The sequence below is a fragment of the Diceros bicornis genome, chromosome 37, assembly GCF_020826845.1.
Source record: "Diceros bicornis minor isolate mBicDic1 chromosome 37, mDicBic1.mat.cur, whole genome shotgun sequence".
Taxonomy (NCBI): Eukaryota; Metazoa; Chordata; class Mammalia; order Perissodactyla; family Rhinocerotidae; genus Diceros; species Diceros bicornis.
This window is the reverse complement of record NC_080776.1, coordinates 14,029,357-14,051,003: the sequence shown is the minus strand read 5'-3', so window position 1 is coordinate 14,051,003 and position 21,647 is coordinate 14,029,357. Positions and strand designations below refer to the sequence as shown.

The following is a 21,647-nucleotide window of genomic DNA, read 5'->3' as shown; positions in this document are numbered from 1 at the left end:
AAGTTCCAAAGTGTGCTGCAGTGACTTGTGTATGTGTGTATATACATATTAATACATACTGTTTTTTTTTTTAAATAATTTTATTTATTTATTTATTTTATTCCTCCAAAGCCCCAGTAGATAGTTGTATGTCATAGCTGCACATCCTTCTAGTTGCTGTATGTGGGACACGGCCTCAGCATGGCCGGAGAAGCGGTGCGTTGGTGCGCGCCCGGGATCCGAACCCGGGCCGCCAGCAGCAGAGCCTGCGCACTTAACCGCTAAGCCACGGGGCCGGCCCCAATACATACTGTTTTTGATAGTGAGTGGAGAGATGGTCTCACCAAGATTTTTGTTTGGTGTGGTAATGTCTGTTCTTAGAAACGTGATTATTTTCAAGGATTAAAACTACTTTTTGTTAAGAAAATGGGAAGTGTTATTAAATTTTGTACACGGTTTATATCATGTCTTGTATTATGTAATTCTTAGGTATATTGGTTAATCCTACCATCAAATAGGTTAAAATCAACTGGGTTAGCGTTTATAATTAAGTGGAGCTTCTGTAAGGCTGGTGTTGGCAGACAAGATTAATAGTTATTTAAAAGCTCTACTTCTCAAACTTCAGTATGTATACTCCTTTGAGACCGGGAGTGGGGTGACAGGAGGACTTTGGTAACCAGCAGTGTGTCAGCAAAACTGTATGATAAACTTGATGAATTTTTCTAGGCATAATTTTACATTAAATCAAAGAAGAATTTCCCACTCTCCTTTGGGGTCAGATGCTCCATTTTGTACTTTTGACCCTCACTAGCACGGGCTTATTATAACTTTTTCTCCTATTTGGAGTACATTGACAGAGTTTGAAAAACACTGCTTAAGGATAATGTATTAATTTAGTCCTATGTAAGTAATGCTTTAAAGGATGTAATTCAGACTATATGAAACTATAAACTATTAATAGTGCTCGTGATATTTAATGTGGTTTATGATAAACACTATAGAAAACCAGTGAAAAGCAGACACATTTTGCTTCTATGTTTAAAAAAAAAAATCATGCTTCTTACTTGCAGATGGAAAGCCAGAAATTTTTAGCAGAAAACAGTGCTTCAGTATATATAAAGAAAGTAGAAGCTAGAATTAATGAAGAAATAGAACGGGTGATGCACTGCCTTGACAAATCAACCGAAGAGCCAATTGTAAAGGTGGTTGAGAGGGAACTCATTTCCAAGCACATGAAAACTATAGTAGAAATGGAGAATTCTGGGCTAGTACATATGTTGAAAAACGGAAAAACAGAAGGTAAGTGTTAGCAATCGAAAAATAATTAAATCCTTAAAATTCTGCCAGCTTCTCAGTAATTTTTTTATTTTCTGAAAATAAGATTATGAATGCCAGTTTTCAAGGAGTTGTGGCGTGTGTCATTAGTTTCTCACCGTTGTTACTTTGATAGGATTTAATGGTAAAGCTTTACACTCGTTAATGACAGTTTTAGATGTTTCTAGTGAACTGAGTGGCTTTTTCTTCTCTGTTGCATTTTAAGTCTCCTCACTGTGTGTTTCTTAACCCAGAAGATAAGTTTAATATTATTGGTGAGGCCAACGATCTCCTCCTCTATTACTGTACTTTGCTTTTATATACCAGAGGGTTTGGATTCTCTCCATGCCATACTTTCTGTAGTTTTTATGATTCTTTTAAAATCTGAAGTTCCAATCTTAAAATTTGTTTAGGCTTTCCTTTGGGAGTTAGTTGTGATAAGGGTGCTTAAAATGCAAAAATATGTGTCTTCCATGTCAACATATTTAGATAAATAAGTAGGCTGGTTTGGGGAACTCTAAAGTCATAGACTGAAAAAGGAGAAAGGAGAGTTGCATAAAAGTAAATGTAAACATTTTTGAGATAACTCTAGCATTTACTCTTTTTGGCTGTTTACCTTTATTTTCCTAAAAATGATATTTTGTGACAGGTACTCTAGAAGAAATTATAAGTAAAAGAAAATAGTCATGTTGTCTTCATTCTTATTTTCTGGAGCTTTGCTTTAAAACTGTGACTTATAAGTTGCTGATATGGTATTAAATAAGTCAGCGTGGTACTCTTGCTATTCTCCTGCTTTTTAGAGGAAGTCTTAGCAATTTTTTAGCCACTTTCTTCTTATAAAAGAAATACATATTGCCTGTTGGAGTCATGACCCTAACTAGGGAATGAAAAAAAATTTTTAAGTGAATAATTTAAAAGAGAGGGAAGAGAATGTAAGAGAAGGGAAAAGAAAGATGGTGAGAAGAGAGGTTGTTCCATGCTTCCTGTAGTGAAATCCTTGCTTTGTGTTTTGAAATGGTTATATTTCTATATATATGATAAGTTTCTGAAAAGTTGTATGTAAATTTGTTTTTATTAAGCCAGAGCAAGTCAATTTTTAAAAGACTCTTCTGATGATAAACATTTTTTGTAAAAGCAGAAAACAAAACAAAAATCGTTTCTAAGTATGTTTGTCAGGCTTTCTACAATCAGCTGCTCCTGGATGTCTAAGGAAGGTCTAAGTCAGGGGTTGGCAAACTTTTTGGTAAAGGGATAGATAGTGAATATTTTAGGTGTGTGCCTCGTACCATAAACTATGCATCTTTGCTATAATAATGAGAAAGTAGGCATAGACAGTAACACAAATGAATAAGCTTGACTATCTTCCTATAAAATTTTGTTTGATTTTTTTTTTTTTCAACCATTTCAAAAGGTGAAAAGGTGAAAACCTTTCTTAGTTCATGAGCTGTTGACACAAACAGGCAGTGGGCCATATTTGGTCCGTGGGCTACAATTTGATAATCCCTGATCTAAACGGTCCCTGGCAGACTAGGACTTTATGAAAAACATTTTTCCCTACTTAAAATGAGAATCGATGAATTTTCTAATGTACTATTTAGCTGTTAATACTTTCTTACCTACCTTTGGAGGAGGGAGGGGGAAGATTTAAATGGGCTGGAGATTAGGGCTTAGGAAATGTTTGATGGAGAGGTTGGGTATGCCTCAGTTATAGTATCTCTGTAATCTGTATGGACACTTGTGTTAAAGGCATTAAGTCTGCCTCACACAGGGCAAGTGCTTAATAAGTACATAAATGAAGAAGTATCTGAATAGCTACTTACCATAGTTCTCTAGGTAGTGCTTAATGTTTTCAGCAAGTAAGCAATTATCAGTGATTCTAAATTAAATTTTGAAATCCTGGCCTCAGTTTTTCCTGCCTTTCCACTAGAAATCTAATCGTGAAATGTCTTAATTATGCTAGGCCCTGCTCTTGAGCAGTATGACGAGAATATGTCAGAGGCACAACTTCACCATTATGAAGCCAAATGTCTCATAAATCAGAAAGTGAAAAACAGTTTTCCCACCATGAATGGAGGATGAATTGGATTGATTATTAGATGCAGATAGCACTATGAAATTAAGTTCAAATGGTATCTCATTTTATTGTTTTATTAAGTGTATACAGAAATAATGATATTTAATTTTTGAATGCCAAGTGTTTTTCATTTTCTCTTTCACATTCTTCACTACACCATACATTTATATACAGTGAATTAAATACAATGAAATTATATTAATTTATGTACAATTAAATATACAACATATAATTAAGCAAAATTGTAATAACATAGAAACAAAATACACAAGTTGGAAACCATATTGTTAGAGGTTTGTTAGAGGCATATTGATTATATGCCAAATTTACTATAGTATATGTCCATAAATTGCTTTTGCATTTGTAATACCTGTTTTTAACATGGGAAATTTGGTTTTACTTTATGCCAAACATGAGAAACTATAAGATTTGCTATGTATAGATTACTTTGGGCATATATTATTGATGAAAACTTATTTTTTAATAAAGTTTGCTTTTGAAAGTCAAAAGCCTTTTTTGTAAAACTTGCTTTCTAAGTATTTTTTAAATACATGCAACTTTAGTTTTAGGATCTAAATTGCTTTTATAAATATAGACCTGAGTAGGAAAATTATAGAACCAGTCTGCCATATGTGGCCCACCACGAGTTTGGTTGGAAAAAAAATCAAAAGAAGAGTAATATTTCGTTACACATGAAAATTATATAGATTTTAGATTTCAGTGTTCGTAAATAAAATTTTATGGGAACACAGTCATGCCCATTCATTTATGTATTATCTATGGCTTCTTTCTTGCACAACGGCAAAACTGAGTAGTTGCAACAGAGACCATGTGGCCCACAGTCTAAAATATATACTGTCCGGTGCTTTACTGAAAACATTTCCCAGCCCCTGATGTAGAAACTGCTATTCTACCTCCGTTTTCACAAGCTCTTGATCATAACACTTTGTATATGATTGTAGAGTTCTGACACTGTCGTCTCCCATTACGTTCTTCTTTCAGAGAAGCACTCCACCTGTGGAAAAGCAGCATTTCAACTCCACATTCTAATCTTGTGAAAAAGGATAAAAACAATGGATAGAGTCTAGAGTTTTCATTCTAAATAAAAACAATGTAGTGAGATAAACCGATTTTTAAAATACAGATATTGGCTTAGGGCATCACCTGGGAAATATTAGGGATTGCTCTCAGGAAAATATTCAAGAATAGGAATTTATGCTACTAATTTTATATAAACCTGACCATGATGTGTAATGAAATAAATTCTAGTATATTTTATTTTCTTTGTTGTCGTGGTTGTCATTTGAACTTTCGAGGTAGACTTACTTAAAAATATCTGTAAGACTTTGATTGGTTTTTAAATTCCTTATTATATTGACTACCAATTATATCATAATTAACATTCTTTTGATAGACATTTTGTAGTATTACTAGGTTCTAGATTAGAGTTATATATATATAGGATGAATTATGTAGGAACTCAAAACGTCAGTTTTCATTTTTCGTGGCTTTCTTTATTATGCTGTTTGGGCATCTTTTCCATGTCAACTAACATTTGCTAGGACACTTTATTGATGCTTCAAAGCATCTCATATGAAAGCTGTATCTCATAAATGGCAATAATAACTTTTAACTAGCCTATTATTTTTTCCTTTTTTTCTATTTTGCTGGGGATTTTTTTAGTAGTTTTTCATGTGGTCAGCAAATTGTAGTAATGGAGAAATAAGCTTCTTTAAATGTCACAAATCAGCATGAACAGAGATTCGCATTTTCCCCTTGATCTTTAATGTAGCCGATTTGTGTGTTCTTTCTGATTGCAGATCTTGCTTGCATGTACAAGTTATTTAGTCGTGTGCCAAATGGTTTGAAAACGATGTGTGAGTGTATGAGTTCCTATTTGAGGGAGCAAGGTAAAGCCCTTGTTTCTGAGGAAGGAGAAGGAAAGAATCCTGTTGACTATATCCAGGTCAGTAAATACAGAAGATTCTCGTTAAGTTTATGATAAAGTAATTTTGACAAGGGCTAAAAAGCTCACTTTTACTGAGCTATGTATTGTGTATTTTAACTTAATTGTCCCAGTGGTAAACTAATGTGTGATTACCCTGAATATGGTCGAGTTCTGCAGAGAGTGTGTTTATAGCAGAGGGCCAGACTCAGCTGCTGCTTTTCACTCATTGGCTTGTCTGATGACCTTGTTGAAATAGTCTCAAGAATGAAAGTCTTTCTACTGTTTTGCTGTGGTTTAGCATTCATATACCTTGGTGTGTTAGAAAACATAACTGTGTTTTAGTTAAATACTTTCTGCTTCATAATGTTTTGCTTTCAAGCAATACTACAAATAAATTATGCTCTAAGTTTTTCATATTTTAATATAAATAATTAGCTTTTTTGTATATTTTTAAAGCTAATTTTCTCAGGCTTACCCCTTCAGTCAAGACAGAGGAGGGTGGGAAGAAACAGTGAGAAAGTTCTTCTGTTCATCTTCAATAGAGTAATACACAAATGGAGGATAGAGTACTTCCTTCATCACTGACGTTTTTAAGACAGGCTTAGATATGGGCTTAATATAATAATAAAGAAGCTATAAGTTTAACAAATGCGCACATTATTACCAGCAAAGTTAAGACAAACAGTATGTTTATAGAAAAATTATTATAATGTATCCTAAATTTCTTTGTTTTTCTTTGGAAGGGCTTATTGGATCTGAAGAGTAGGTTTGATCGCTTCCTTCAGGAATCATTCAATAATGACCGGCTCTTTAAACAAACTATTGCTGGTGACTTTGAGTATTTTCTCAACCTCAACTCCAGGTCCCCTGAATACCTCTCATTATTTATTGATGATAAGCTGAAAAAGGGAGTCAAAGGGGTAAGTATTAATGAATTTGAAAACACTTTAAATTTTATTTGTAGATATAAAATTGTATATAAAAGTAAAATTAGGGGATTTTTGTAGATATAAAATTAAGCATAGCCTGTTGCTGCACTTAAGTGTGTGCTGTGATCTTTGAAAAGGATTGTTTTAAGGTATTTGAAATACTCAGGAGTACTTAATGTGTAATTGGCATCAAAAACAAACAACTATGCGGTCTTTAGATTGTGAGGGTTAGATATGCCAGAGAGATAATAAGGAACTAGAAAACAACTATCCATAGCACAGAATCTTGCTTGCTCATCTGGTTCTGGGGGTTATATATCAGACAATACTTGGATGCCAAGATTTTGAATGCGTAGACTGGAATAGCTATCAGAAAATAGTATGAAAGCATACACTCAAGCTCAGTGTCAAGCCTTTATTATATGTCTGGGATCTTAGAAGCTTACTACAGCATAGAAAATCAAATTAAGCATATTGTGATCTCATATAAATTCTTCTTTTTTTAATTCATCTTGGAATTTGTGACACAAAAGGGAAAAGCAACAAATGGCCACAGGTTTCACAGACAGTTATAACAAAGAAACAAACGAGGAAGATCACCAAGGGCACAGAAAAGACACATCCATTCGGTCTTCCATATTTTTAAATGTAATCTTAATACAACCTGCCACAATATCGTCCCGCCCTTATTTAAAAGATAAAGGCAAGGGGCCTTTTTACTCTTTGAATTATAACAAATTATTACCCTTCTGTTTGCACAATTTATGTTTTGAATGGGCTTATATGAAAATATCTGTCTTTTGGCTATGTAAGTTTCTGCCTAAATATTACGCAGAGGCATTGTAAAATATTCTTTTTTGTGATTAAAATTTCAATGGCTGGGACCTTGCGAGTATTATGGTAAGCAAAATAAGTCAGATGAGAAAGGCAAATACCGTGATTTCACTCATGTGGAAGATAACACACACACACACACACACACACCCACCCACCCACCCCCAGATTGGTGGTTACCAGAGTGGAAGCAGGATGACAGGAGGGTAAAGGGCACATTTGTATGGTGACAGATGGCGACTAGACTTTTGCTGATGAACACAATGTAGTCTATACAGAAGTCAAAATATAATGATATACACCTGAAGATTATATGATGTTATAAAGCAGTGTGACCTCAATAAAAAAAACAACAATATATGTAAAGCACTTAGCACAGTGCTCAATAAATGGTAGCTTTCAAAAAATAAAATTTCATTTCATCTGTTCTCAGTCATCTTTTACTCCAGCCATATATCGCTTGGTGCCTCCATTTCAGTAGAGACCTCTAGGGAACGAAACTCCACTCCTGCCCCTGCTGGGTGCTGCACTAGATGAGGACGTAAGAGTTATGCTGCTGTGTGAAGTAGGAGGCACTTCCTTATACTAGGTCCCTCCTTCTCATATATCTCAACCAGATATTTCTGTTTGTTGTCAGACGGTATTGTTTTTAACTGTAGATGAACTGTGGTGCTATTTTTGTAGAACTGAAATTTTGCAGTTGTTAAATTGCCTTTTAATTGTTTTGCAGCTAACAGAACAAGAAGTAGAAACAATATTGGATAAGGCAATGGTCCTTTTTAGGTTTATGCAAGAAAAAGATGTATTTGAACGTTATTACAAACAACACTTGGCAAGGAGACTTCTCACAAATAAAAGTGTTTCTGATGACTCTGAAAAAAATATGATATCTAAGTTAAAGGTAAGGTGTATATAAGATGGAATGGAGTGCACCTAACTAATGTTTATCACGATTGAACACCAACGACATGAGATTGGAAAATATTTATTTCTATAAATTAATAAAGTAGATTTTTTTTTTTTTTTTGAGCAGGCTGTGCTTACCTTTGTTCAAGTTTTGGAACAGTCAGAGTTTGCCAAAATTTCTCTTGGTGTGGCATGGAAATTTGGGGAGGATTAGTACAAGGGAAACAATAAGAGAATATTACCGTGTAGTTCTGTTTACAAAATGTGTTCAATAGACTACTTGTACCCAAATCACTTGACGGGCTTGTTGTAAACGCAGAGTTCTGGGCCCTGCCTTTGGTGAAGTGTCTTGGAATCTCTGAAAGAGTCTGCTGGGAATTTGTGTTTTGAAATAAAAAGTCCTTGGATTATTCTTAAACACATTAAAGTTTGGTACCCGCAGCATAGCACGACTATTGGAAAGATTTAGAAAGGATGGCAGTAACATGGAAGAATTTATTTCTTTGTATGTTTTCTCATAGAAAAATCCATCATTTTTTGGTGTATATTTGTGTTTTTCTTCCACAGACTGAATGTGGCTGTCAGTTCACATCAAAACTGGAAGGAATGTTTAGGGATATGAGCATCTCAAACACAACTATGGATGAATTCAGGCAACATCTTCAGGCAACTGGGGTAAGATTCTCCACTAATTTCTACTTATGTGTATGTATTCATGTAAAATCTTTTGTAATGGACATTTTCATCTATGTATCAGATAACTGAACTGCTGGTGGCATTTTCTTGTATGTTATTAGTGACAACATATGTATTATCTGTGAGTGCTTTAAAAATTATTTTCCCCCATATAATCTTCAGACTATTAATGTTAAAATATTTTTTTCTTATCCTTCTTTTTTTTTCTTTTTTTTTTAACTTTAGCAGAACCCTTTTATTTTTTTTTTTAATTTTTTGTTTATTGCAGTAACATTGGTTTATAACATTCCTTCTAAAACTTAGTTTATCCTCCCTGTTTGAAGGAATGCAGTGAAAATTTAGTAAATAGAATAGTTCTGCTGTTACAACCATTATAGATTGTGGGAATAATACGGGGCTTAGGCAAGCTTACTGAATTTTAGTACTCTTCCTTTCACTTCACCCCAGGATTGTGCCATCTTGAAATTGTCACCTGAGCTTCCTGTACCTCAGTAATCTCCTTCCCATCTGTCAGATCAGCATAAATGGGGCTGACGTCCTCAGGGTTGATGGGGGTGAGCTGAGTATAAACACTGACGCTAGTGTATAGTTATAATTATGGTTTAGTGTTGTGACTCCCAGAAGGTGGTAAGCTGCAACTTGCACAGCTTTGGAGTCCTGTGAAGTTCAGAATTTGTTTTGTTTTGTTTTACTGTTTTTCAACTTTATCTCAACTGTAAGTTTAGAGAACTCCACAGTTTGTTTCCTCTAAAAGTTTTCTCTCTGAGGTGACCATATACCACTTTTTAATTAAGACAGGTCACAATAAAAAAATTTGGAGGTCTTGCCTTTGATATTTGAATATGAAATCACCACTTATAGTTGTCCCACAGTATCATCACAAACAAAATATGTGAAAATACCTAATTTTATAGAAATAGACATTTATATATATTAAGGCATTCTGACTCAGGGACTTCTGGTCCCTTTCCATTGTAAATAGTTGTTTAATTTGTCTCATAATGTTTCCAATGGAGAAGGGCAGAGAGCGGGAAAGATATGTCTGTGATAAATAGAAGTTTAGGTGGGCAGAAACTGAATAATGTGATTATCCTAGATAGATTTTTTTTAGATTGTTTAGGGATTTGTACTTCATTCTGTCTAGTACATTGATATAATTGTATTTTCATGTGAGATAAATTTTTTTTCTGTTTTTCTTCCCTTAATCTTACACATATTGAGATCTCTAAGGAGACAGCCTGGTCTGAATAAATCCTCCATTGAAACCATCTGTAAGGGAATGTTCCTGGATGCGTTCAACACCCTTACTGTTTAAGTGTCTGATTACCTTGGTAGTTGAAGCCCTTTTGATAAGAAAATTCCAGTCTTTATCTTGACTCCTCCGTTGCAGTTGTTTCATTTAAAAAAGGGGGGATGATTGTGCAATCTGATGATTTTGTCAGATTCTTTTTGCCTTTGTTATTTTCTTTAGTTACATAAAAGTTTCTGAGTTTTCCAGTCTTTCATCTTGACTATTCATATATATCCTGCACTCTGTGGTACAATATTTGCTTAATAATTTGTTTACTACAGTAAGTAGAGTACTTATCAAGATGCTCAGAATTATATATCTGCTAATCTGGTTGCAGCTTCCTCTTTTAGGCCGTTATTTGCCTGCAGTTATTGGCTCTTTTATAATTATTTATGCCAAGGACCTTAAGCTTCAAGTTTCCTAAGCATTAATCTACATTAGAAAGATTTGATGAAAATTGACAAAGTAATCAAAACAAATCTTGAGCTTTCTGAAATCTTTGAGCCCTTTAAAATATCACCAATTCTCAGGCAGATGATTCTCTGTAACTTTCTTAGAGGTTCTTGGCCTATTGAAATATACCAAGAGCGTGGCTCTTCCGTTTACTTTTAGGAATCATATAACAAGTACTTTCTTAAAATTCTAATAATCCTTTTATTTTATATAGATAAATCTTATTTATTATGCTGAAGGAAATATAAGTATTTGTCCATTTTTTCCCTGTGTTTTTAGTTTTAAAATGAGACGGGCAGGAAAACCTCCTTGCTATCATATTTCTTTTTATATATATCAGCAAATCATATCATATCCTGACAGACTTTTCTGGTACCTCTTTGTGTACTTGGCACTGTCATGTGGTATCTTTGAATATACAGTCATGCATCGCATAGCCACAGGGATATATGCTGAGAAATGTGTCTAACAATGGGGATAACGTTCTGAGAAATGCATCATTAGGTAATTTCGTTGTTGTGTGAACATCATAGAGTGTACTTACACAAACCTAGACGGTATAGCCTACTACACACCTAGGCTGTCTGGTACCAATCTTAGGGGACCACTGTTGTATTTGTGGTTCATTGTTGACTGAAATGTTGTTAGGTGGCACATGGCTAAGCTGAATGGCTTCAAAGTATTGCTAAGATAGCTAGGAAGTGAAGACACAAACCGATAGAGTAATAGTTCTTTGAGGTTCTTTTCTTCCCCCATTTAACAAATGATGTGTTAAGTGCTCTCTGTGCCAAGCATGGTTCTAGGCACTGAGTACACAGCAAAGAATGGAATAGACCAAAATCCCTGCTGTGATGGAGCTTATGTTCTAACCTGAGAGACAGATGATAAACAAGATAAGAAAACACACAGCACCTTAGCTGGTGATAGGAGATACAGAGGAAATCTGTAGCAGAAAGAGTGGTCAGGCAAGGCCTTCTTTAAAAAATGACATTTTGAGGAAAGATTTGAAGTTTAGGGATCAAGATGTGAGTATATGGGAGAAGAGATCAAAGACTTTGTGGTCTTGAGTGGATTGAACCGAGTTTGTACCCTCACTCTACTCGCAAATGTACAGAAAGTTCTTTGCCCTCCTCCGTTCATCATCCAAGAGTCTCTGCTGTGGTCATCTCTCCTGTGCGTCATCTAAGATTTCTGGTTTCAATTTCTTTAAAATGAAGTAATCATTTAGTAGATACCTGTGAAGAAATCTGAGTGTGGACTACTTCTTGATATTTATAAACTCATCCTTCCCTTTTAGAAATCAATATCACTAAATCATCCAAAAATGGAATAATGGTTTAGAACAAGCTGTGAATATCAATAATAAAGATAATATTTTGGAGTCTAGATAATATTTTGGAGTCCAGATAATGTTTTGCTAACCATTACACCATGGAACCCCTCTTAATATAAGATAATATTTCACCCTAAAGGATTCTTGTTGATGTGCTTTGTTGTTATTTTCTTAAAATTTTAATTTGTTTAAAAAGAAGAAAATATCTAGTTGTGACATTAATGCTATATTAAGAAGAAGAGGTAGTCGTCCATTATACAAATACTTAGAGCGCACCTACTGTGTCGAGCTGGATCTTCAGTGTCCTGTGCAAAGGTTTTTAGAATGTGAACTACATGTGAAAACATCAAAATTTTGATCAATGTAGTTGAAATGTAAATAGGATATTAGAAATATGTTGTTTGTGTGTTAAGATGGTAAGAATATTTAAAAGCTGAGGTGAAAGATATTATCCTAGAATTTTCTCTGAAATGATACTGATGCGGCCCCTTAATATTTTATCTAAAGAAGCTTAAGGGCCAAAACTTTGCACTTCTCAACGAGACCAGTAAGACTTTGTTCACATGCTAAGCACTATCCTTTGGGTCAGTATTTTAAAGTCAATGTCTTAAGCAATTGTCTTAAGCAATAATTATAAATATTTGCCAGGATAGTTGAAATTTGGAAAATACTGGGTAGATCTAACAAGTAAGAAGATATCTTTTGTTTGCTAGACGTTGGACATGCACCTAACTACACTGAGAACTCTAACACAGTGTCTATATGGAACGGATAACAAATCCGAGTTAATTTGGATGGAACATCTTCTGTTTTTACACAGGTGTCTTTAGGTGGCGTTGATCTCACAGTCCGGGTGCTCACGACAGGATATTGGCCCACTCAGTCAGCCACACCAAAGTGCAACATCCCACCAGCACCAAGACATGCTTTTGAGATATTCAGAAGGTAAACATAGATCAAACTTTGTTATTTCTAAGTACAAATAATTGTCCAAAATTGAAATAAATTTGAGCATTAGTAGTGTCCCTGATTGAGGATGAATATACTCTGTTTTTTTACCTCATGTTCAAAAGGAGAATTTGTCCTTTATGCTTTTAGTGTGTAAGAATGAGTAGCGTAATCTCTGTTCAGCGGAATATTTTGTTAATGTCCTTTGTTCACCATTAGTGCCCGGTTAGGAGTATGTTTTGTATTGTTGGTATCTTCCACTGGCTTAGGGCAAATTGATTCTTGGGTTACCATGGAGAAACGTAGTCTTATGAACAGCAGTGGCTGAGCAGCAGGCCAGGGGCAAAGTGTACCAATAGAAATTATTTCATGTGCTACCTTTATCATTTAATATCTAGCTAAGTTACTTAGGTCTGTCTTTTTCTGTCTCTCTCTTCCCCCCACCTCCTTTTTTTGTTTCCTATTCTGTAAAAATTGGAACTGAACTTGATTCCTAAGGTTTCCTTTAGCTTTAAAAGTTTTCCTTACGTATATGTTTGTTAAGGTTGTCATCCTGTAGTTTATAATTTCAAATATGTAAATCGTATGGTTCTCTAAAACCTGGTTTGATTTGCTGAAGGTTTTACTTAGCCAAACACAGTGGTCGACAGCTCACGCTCCAGCATCACATGGGTTCTGCAGATCTCAATGCCACCTTTTATGGACCAGTCAAAAAGGTAAATACTGATCGTTTGAACATACTTATGTTAAGTAACTAAAATTAGTCTATAGAACTGATTTGTGATTTTTGTTGACCTGGGTAAATCATGTATTTCCCTAGGTGTTTCAAATATTAAAAAGGGGTAATGTGTGTTTTTGTGTTCCCTCAGTTGCTAACTTCATTTGGCAATATGAAGACTATTACCAGTAGACTTTCTTAAGGAATAAATAATAATAAGATAATTACATTTTATTTGTAAGATTAGACTTGAGACAGTATTGCATAAAATAATAAAATGTAAGTTGATTTGAGGGCATACAAAGACATGAGTCCCTTTTTAAAATTGTCAGTCTCCTATAATCCTTATTTCCGGTAAATCAAAATCGGGAAAGTTAACACTTGAGATTTGTGAGATGCACAAAATGTTGCTAAAGGGATTATTTAAAAATTAGCAATACACTAGTGAATTGCCTTCATTTAAAAAAAGTAATTGCTCTTTTATATCTAAAATTGTGAGGTTTAGAGTAACAGTTTACTTTCACTGCTTGGTATAAATCAAATAGGGTCATTTGCCTTAAAATAGAAAAATAATAAAAAGCTTCTAGAAAAACATTAAAGAAAAATACCTAAGTTGTCATCTAGGCAGCAAATAACAGCTTTATTCTATATTTTAATTAGAATCTTAATAGTTGCGTAAGATAAGTCACTGTAACACCAAAGTTTTTTTTTTTTTAAGACTATTGAAAATGCCTACACATAGTCTAATTTTTATATTTAATTGACGTGGGAAATATTCCTTACAGTTCATTTAGTTGAATAATATTTGACACTATTATATGTTTAAGTGTAAGTGGGAGGGTCAAGGATATTAAAGAACTCAGCTTTTAATTACTGCTTCTTTTTGTTTTAAAGAGATTTTTTTTCTAAATAATCATGTTATTTTTTGAAGTTTTTTTAAACAGATCAGTAGGTTTTAAAAACATAATTCATATGTTAATTGTTGAAGACTTAAATTTCTACTTGGTGCTTCTTAAATTATAGAGTAGAAACAGGCTTTAAGGATAGCAGAGGTTTTTTCCCCCTATCCTGTGGTATTATTTGAGCTCTTACTGTGATCAGACCACACAAAAAGAAACCTAACCCTAATACTTTTGGTAGTGGTATAATGGCAGTGATGTTTTATAAGTCCATTATTATCCCATTGTGCAACTGTTAAAAATAATCTTGGCTGTAAATATAAGGAGTTATTGGTTCATTACTTGCTCAGATACATTAAAAATTATTTACAATGGAAAAAAAAACAATCCTAAATAAATACTTTGTGTGCATGCGTATGTGTGTACACACATAACACATTTTTTAAATGACATTTCTTTTTTATATAGGAATAAGTTATGTAGTTTTGTTAAGGGGAGTTGAACGTTACAGAGTTTATTTCTTAAACATACCATTAAAGTTACCAGTAATTATGTCTTGTTTATATTTTTTAAAAAATGAAACAGGAAGATGGATCTGAAGTTGGTGTTGGAGGGGCACAAGTAACTGGCTCTAATACACGGAAGCACATACTGCAAGTCTCCACTTTCCAGATGACCATATTAATGCTCTTTAATAATAGAGAAAAATACACGTTTGAGGTATGGGTTGGTTATATAAATTTTAACAAATTGTATTATTTTTAATTCTCACCTGTTACTTGAGTCTTTCTTATTAGAGTAACCTTTAGAGTTATTATTATTTGAGTATTATTATTTATACTCAACCTTTGAGTGCCATTAGAGAAAATAGCTTAATAGTTCCATGGGCTGTGGAACTACATGAACATCATATAGTTATTGGGTCATGTTTTATTTGGTTTTTTAAAATCAACTTTATTGAAGTATAAGTTTTATATAATAAAACATATACCACATCTAAGTGCACAATTTTATGAATTTTAACAGATGTATGTACCTGTGTAATACCATCACAATCAAGATATAGAATATTACTCCCCCCAAAATTTTAATACTCCTTTGCAGTCAATTCCCTCACACTATACCTAGACCTAGGCAGCCACTGATCTGCTTTATATCACTATAGATTAGTTTTGTCTTTCTAGAATTTCATATAAATGGATAATGTAGTGTGTTATTTTTGTCCAGCCTCTTCCACGTATCATAATATTTTTGAGATTCATTCATGTTATTACATGTATAGTTTCAGTAGTTCATTCCTTTTTATTGCTGAATGCTAATCTATTATATGTTTCGCTCTACTGTGTTTTCTTTATCCATTCAGCTGTCTGTGGACATTTGAATTGTTATCAGATTTAGGCTGTTATGAATAGAGCTGTATGTTTAACTTTTTAAGAAACTGTCAAACTGTGTCCCGTAGTGATTGTACCATTTTACATTCCTGCCAGTAGTGTGGGAGAGTTCCTGTTGCCCCACATCCTCTCCAAAATTGTGTACTGTCAGTCTTTTTAATTTTAGCCATTTTAGTGGTGTGTAATTATAGCTCATTGGGGATTTAATTTGCCTTTCTTGATGACTGATGATGCTGAGCATCTTTTATGTGTTCGTATGCCACTTACATGTCTGGTGAGGGGTCTGTTTATATCTTTATTGAGTTGTTTAAAAGCTCTTTATAAATTCTAGGTACAAATCGTTTGTCAGATCTGTGTGCTGTGACTATTTTCTCACAGTCTGTCGCTTGCCTTTTCATTTTCTTAATGGTATGTTTCGAAGAGCAGGATTTTTTAATATGGACAAAGTCCAGTTGCCACTTTTTTCCTTTTATAGTTTGTGCTTTTGATACTATCTAAGAAATTATTGGCTACCCTGAGGTTGCAAAGATTTCCTTCTGTGTTTTGTTCTAAGCAGTTTATAGTTTTAGCTTTTATGTTTAGGTCTGTGATGAATTTCAAGTTAATTTTTTTGTATGATTAGAGGGAAGGAATTTTTTTTGTATCGTTACAGGTAAAGATTTAGAGTTATTTTCCCGCATACACAGATAATCAATTGTTCCTTCCAGCATCATTTGTCAAAAGCACTCTTCTTTTCCCTTTGAATTACCTTGGCACTTGTATAAAAAAAATCAATTGACTGTATATGTGTGGGTCTGTTTCTGCACTCTCTGATCTGTTTCTTTGATTTCAGTGTTGATCCTTATGCCTGTTTTACACATAGGTGACCATAGGAAGAAATAAGTTTGAAGTTTGAAATTAAGAGCAAAATTAAATTCCAGGCCTATTTTAATACTCATCTCCATACTTCCATTTATGTGATGGATATAATTAAGAAATGGCCATTTTTATGTGATATACCCCAAGGAAACGTTTTGAAACCCAAGTGTTTTAGGTCAGTGGCAAAGTCAAGAGGTTTTGTTCTTACATATTTCCAGGTGTACCTTACCCAGGGAATAATCTTAATTTTCAAGCATAAATTATATGTGATTGAGTGCCAAGAATATTGATTAAGCAAGTATTGAGTACCTTACTCAAACATTGTAAGCCTTTTCAAACAGAGGTGGAATTAAATTCTCTCTAACAGCTTGGATGTTTTAATCTACAGCTCTCTTGGATAGATAATATATTTTAAGCAAAATAAGCTACTTGATAAATGCTAGAGTTGGTTTTCAGAGTCCTAGTTTGTAAAGAGCTGGCAAAAATAACGGGATAAACAAAAACATGAATTCATTTTCTAAAGTAATTTTTAGGATTGCTAGTAATTTTAGTGGTTCAAGCTTACTTTTCCGTTTCCCAGCTGACTTGAGATCATTGATGCTGGTGAATGGTGGTTAAGTAGAAGGTAAAATTAAGTAAAATTCCTCTAATATTTCAGATTTTAGCTCGGTCACAACCAGAAGCGTGAACATAATGGCATGTGGAAAATGCCGTTCCTGTGGCTCCAAAGCCTTCTGGCTGCTGGTGCCTTGAACTGGGGGCATGGTGGGAAGGCACGTGACATTGTCTTTACTCACACCATGTATTTTGCTGTAGTCTACTGCGTAAGTTTTATTAGCCAACTCTTTTACAGAAATCATATCCACAAATTAGAGGAGATAGTTAAAAGTATTTAACTTTAATAATTTTAAAGGAAGCTGACCTTTTATCTTTAAATATTCTTTCTTTATGAGTTCAATAAGATGATATATTAGTCATTTAATGCTACTTAAGAAATCTCAAAACTTAGTGGTTTAAAACAGGTGCTAACAATTCATTATCTTTTGTGATTTCTGTGAGTTGAGGGATTCAAGAGGGGTTGGGTTGGGTGGTTCTGGCTCGGAATCTCTCATGAGGTTACATTAGGATGTCAGCTGGGGCTTCAGTCACCTAATGTTTGTCTAAGGCTGGCAGATACACTTCCAGGCTGTTGGTATACGCTTTCTTCCACATGGCTGGCAAGTTCGTTTTGGCTGTTGGTAAGGGGTCTTCGTTTCTTTCCACATGGACCTTACCACATGGCTGTGTGACTGTCCTTGCCCCATGGTGGCTAGCTTTCCCTTGAGCAAGCAATCCAGGAGACCCAGGTAGCTCCTGCAGTGCCTTTATGACCTACCCTTGGAAGTCACATACTGTCACTTCCTCCGTTTCTTGGTCACCCAAGTCAGCCCTGTTGTACTGAGGAGACCACACAAGGTAAAACATACGAGGGTCATTGTGGCCCATCTTGGAAACTGCCTACAAAAGGTGACATTTATTTGTAGTGTCACATTTAATCCATAATAGTCAGGCTGCTGAGGCTTTTTCCTCTTTTTATATATATTTTTTGAATGAATAGAAGTCCATATTGTAATTTAGAACAGCTACAATCGGGAAATATATACAGTGGTAGTCTATGCCTTGGATTTTAGTGTCAAGCATTTGGTTTTTGAAAGAGGTATAGATATTTACTAATACATATTTTTCTAAATGTTCTTCATTATACTTTTTAAAATTTTCTGAGAATGAGTCTGAAATATAAAAACTAATTGTGGACAGTACCAAAATTAATGTCAAACAGTAGAATTTAAGTTATTAAATTACCATTAAACAACAGTGATAATTGATATTTTATCGAGAAGTTAACAACAATCATTAATAACAAAACTTCACAATATAGAAAGGAAAATGGTTGAGGGTACAGGGAGAAACGGACACTTCCATAGAAATCCATCACAAATGTACTGACTGACCAGACAATAAAAAAGGGGGGCAAGATATAGAAGACTTAAGTAACACAATTAGCAAATCAAATTGAAGGCTGTACAGAGAACTTTGAACTCAGAAGGCAAAACACAAATATTGCTCTTGGGAAATAACTGAGGCTGGTGTAACCGTATTACTAGAACTGAGCAAGGAAAATACAAGCGAGAAAAAGAAAGCTATAGTTATTAAACATAATACACAAATCTTAAATAAAATATTAGCAAGTCATATTCAGCAGTGTATTGAAAGAATCCACTGTGTCCAAATAGGATTTATCCCTGGAATACAAAAAAGGAATTTAACATACAGTTATTAAGATTTTATAATAATAATACTAAAATTAACTGAGCACTTGCTGTGTTGCCAGACACCATTTCAAGGAGAAAATCAATTCATGGTCTATACAGATGTACAAAGAGCATTTGATAAAACTCAGTCTCCGTTCTTTATTTCCAGGGTGGGGGACTCTTAGCCACCTAAGAATAGAATGAAATGCCCTTAATGTCATAAGGGTGTATCTGATGAGAGCCCTAAGCAAGCAGTAGTTAGTGTAAAATATTAGACCTTCCCAATGAAGTTAGGAACAAGTTAGGGTACCTGCTTTTACTGCTGCTACTCAGCCTTGTTCTGCAGGTCCTGACACACTAAGAAAAGAAAACGGGGTGACATAAATATCAGGAGTTGACAAAATTTGTAGACACTATGATTGTCAACTATGATAATCAAATGAGAAACCACTCTCTGAAAAAATTGAAAAATCAACTTTTCTATAAGTCAGAATTAATCAGAAAATGACATGAGGAGAGGGATGTTTTAATAAGAATCATAATCTTCCTAGGAATCAGTCTAACAAGAAAGGTAGAAGACTTACACCAAAAAGGCAATAAAAGCAAAAGAATATGAAAGGGTAAATGTACCTTTTATAAAGGACTTATTTGTTTTTAATTTTATTGAGATCGTATTGGCTTTTAACATGGTGTAAATTTCAGGTATACATTATTGTATTTCAGTTTCTGTATAGACTGCATCATGTTCACTACCACTAGTCTAATTTTTATCTGTCGCCATACGCAAGTGCCTCTTTATCCCTATAGCCCTCCCCCATCCCCTTTTCCTTTGGTAACCAGTAATCTGTTCTCCTTATCTGTGTGTTTATCTTCTACATGTGAGAGAAATCATATGATATTTATCTTTTTCTGTCTGACTTATTTCACTTAACATAATACTCTCAAGACCCATCTGTGTCATCACAAATGGCATGATTGTATATATACACCACATCTTCTTTATCCATTCATCGGTTGATGGGCATTTGGGTTGCTTCCATGTCTTGCTATTATGAATAATGCTGCAATGAACGTAGGGGTGCATAAATCTTTTTCAATTGTTGATTTTCATATTCTTTGGATAAATACCCAGTAGTGGAATAGCTGGATCATATGGTATTTCTATTTTTAGTTTTTTGAGAAATCTTTATACTATTTTCCATAGTGGCTGCACCAGTTTGCATTCCCAACAGCAGTATATGAGGGTTCCCTTTTCTCCACATCCTCTCCAACACATGTTATTTCTTGTCTTGTTAATTAAAGCCATTCTGACAGACGGTGAGGTGATAGCTCATTGTAGTTTTGATTTGCATTTCCCTAATAATTATTGATGTTGAACATCTTTTCATGTGCCTGTTGGCTATCTGTATATCTTCTTGGAAAAATGTCTATTCGTATCCTCTGCCCATTTTTTGATCGAGTTGTTCATATTTTTGTTATTGAGTTGTATGAGTTTTTTATATATTTTGGAAATTAACCCCTTATTGGATATGTGATTTGCAAATATTTTCTCCCATTTGGGAAGTTGTCTTTTCATTATGTTGATGGTTTCCTTTGCTTTGCAGAAGATTTTTAATCTGATGTAGTCTGGTTTGTTTATTTTTTCTTTTGTTTCCCTTGCCTGAGTAGACATGGTATTTGAAAAGATACTGCTAAGACTGATGTCAAAAAGTGTACTGCCTATATTTTCTTCCAAGAGTTTTACAGTGTCAGGTCCTACATTCAAGACTTTAATCCATTTTGAGTTAATTTTTATATATGGTGTAAGATAATGGTCTAGTTTGATTCTTTTGCATGTGGCTGTCTAGTTTTCCCAACACCACTTATTGAAGAGACTCTCCTTTCTCCATTGTATGTTCTTGGCTCCTTTGTCAATATTAGCTGTCCATGGATGTGTGGTTTTATTTCTGGGCTCTCAGTTCTATTCCATTGATCTGTGTATCTGGTTTTCTGCCAGTGCCATGCTGTTTTGGTTACTATAGCCTTATACTATAATTTAAATTCAGGGAGTGTGATACCTCCAACTTTGGCCTTTTTTCTCAGGATTATTTTGGCTACTCAGGGTCTTTTGTTGTTCTATATAAATTTTAGAGTTCTTTGTTCTGTTTCCATGAAGAATGTCATTGGGATTCTGATTGAGATTGCATTGAATCTGTAGATTGCTTTAGGTAATATGGACGTTTTAACTATGTTTATTCTTCCAATCCATGAGCATGGAATATCTTTCCATTTCTTTGTCTTTTTCAGTTTCTTTCAATAATGTCTTATAGTTTTCAGTGTATAGGTCTTTCACTTCCTTGGTTAAATTTATTCCTAGATATTTTATTCTTTTTGTCACAATTGTAAATGGGATTGTCTTCTTGACTATCTGCTAGTTCATTATTAGTGTAGAGAAATGCAACTGATTTTCGTATGTTGATTTTGTATCCTGCAACTTTACTGTATTTGTTGATTACTTCTAATAGGTGAATTCCGTAGAGTTTTCCATATACAGAATCATGGCATCCACAAATAGTGACAGTTTCACTTCTTCCTTTCCAATTTGGATCCCTCTTATTTCTTTTTCTTGCCTAATAGCTCTGGCTAAGACTTCCAGTACTATGTTGAATAAGAGTGGTGAGAGTGGGCATCCTTGCCTTGTTCCTGTTCTCAGAGGAATGGCTTTCAGTTTTTTTCTGTTGAGTGTGATGTTGGCTGTGGATTTATCATATATGGCCTTTATTATGTTGAGGTACTTTCTTTCCAT

At 34.3% G+C, this 21,647-nt stretch overlaps 1 protein-coding gene across 4 annotated transcripts in view; it reads left to right on the top strand.

Moving 5' to 3' along the window:
* The window catches only part of CUL3 (cullin 3), a 98,383-nt gene that overhangs the window by 64,537 nt on the left and 12,199 nt on the right, over positions 1-21,647 (top strand). For all 4 annotated transcript variants that reach the window (XM_058533105.1, XM_058533103.1, XM_058533104.1 and 1 more), the window contains 8 exons: positions 1,050-1,278; positions 5,188-5,333; positions 6,059-6,235; positions 7,809-7,979; positions 8,552-8,659; positions 12,578-12,702; positions 13,325-13,421; positions 14,908-15,042. In XM_058533105.1, the coding sequence (XP_058389088.1) occupies positions 1,050-1,278; positions 5,188-5,333; positions 6,059-6,235; positions 7,809-7,979; positions 8,552-8,659; positions 12,578-12,702; positions 13,325-13,421; positions 14,908-15,042 (1,188 nt within the window). The remainder of the gene's footprint in view (positions 1-1,049; positions 1,279-5,187; positions 5,334-6,058; positions 6,236-7,808; positions 7,980-8,551; positions 8,660-12,577; positions 12,703-13,324; positions 13,422-14,907; positions 15,043-21,647) is intronic.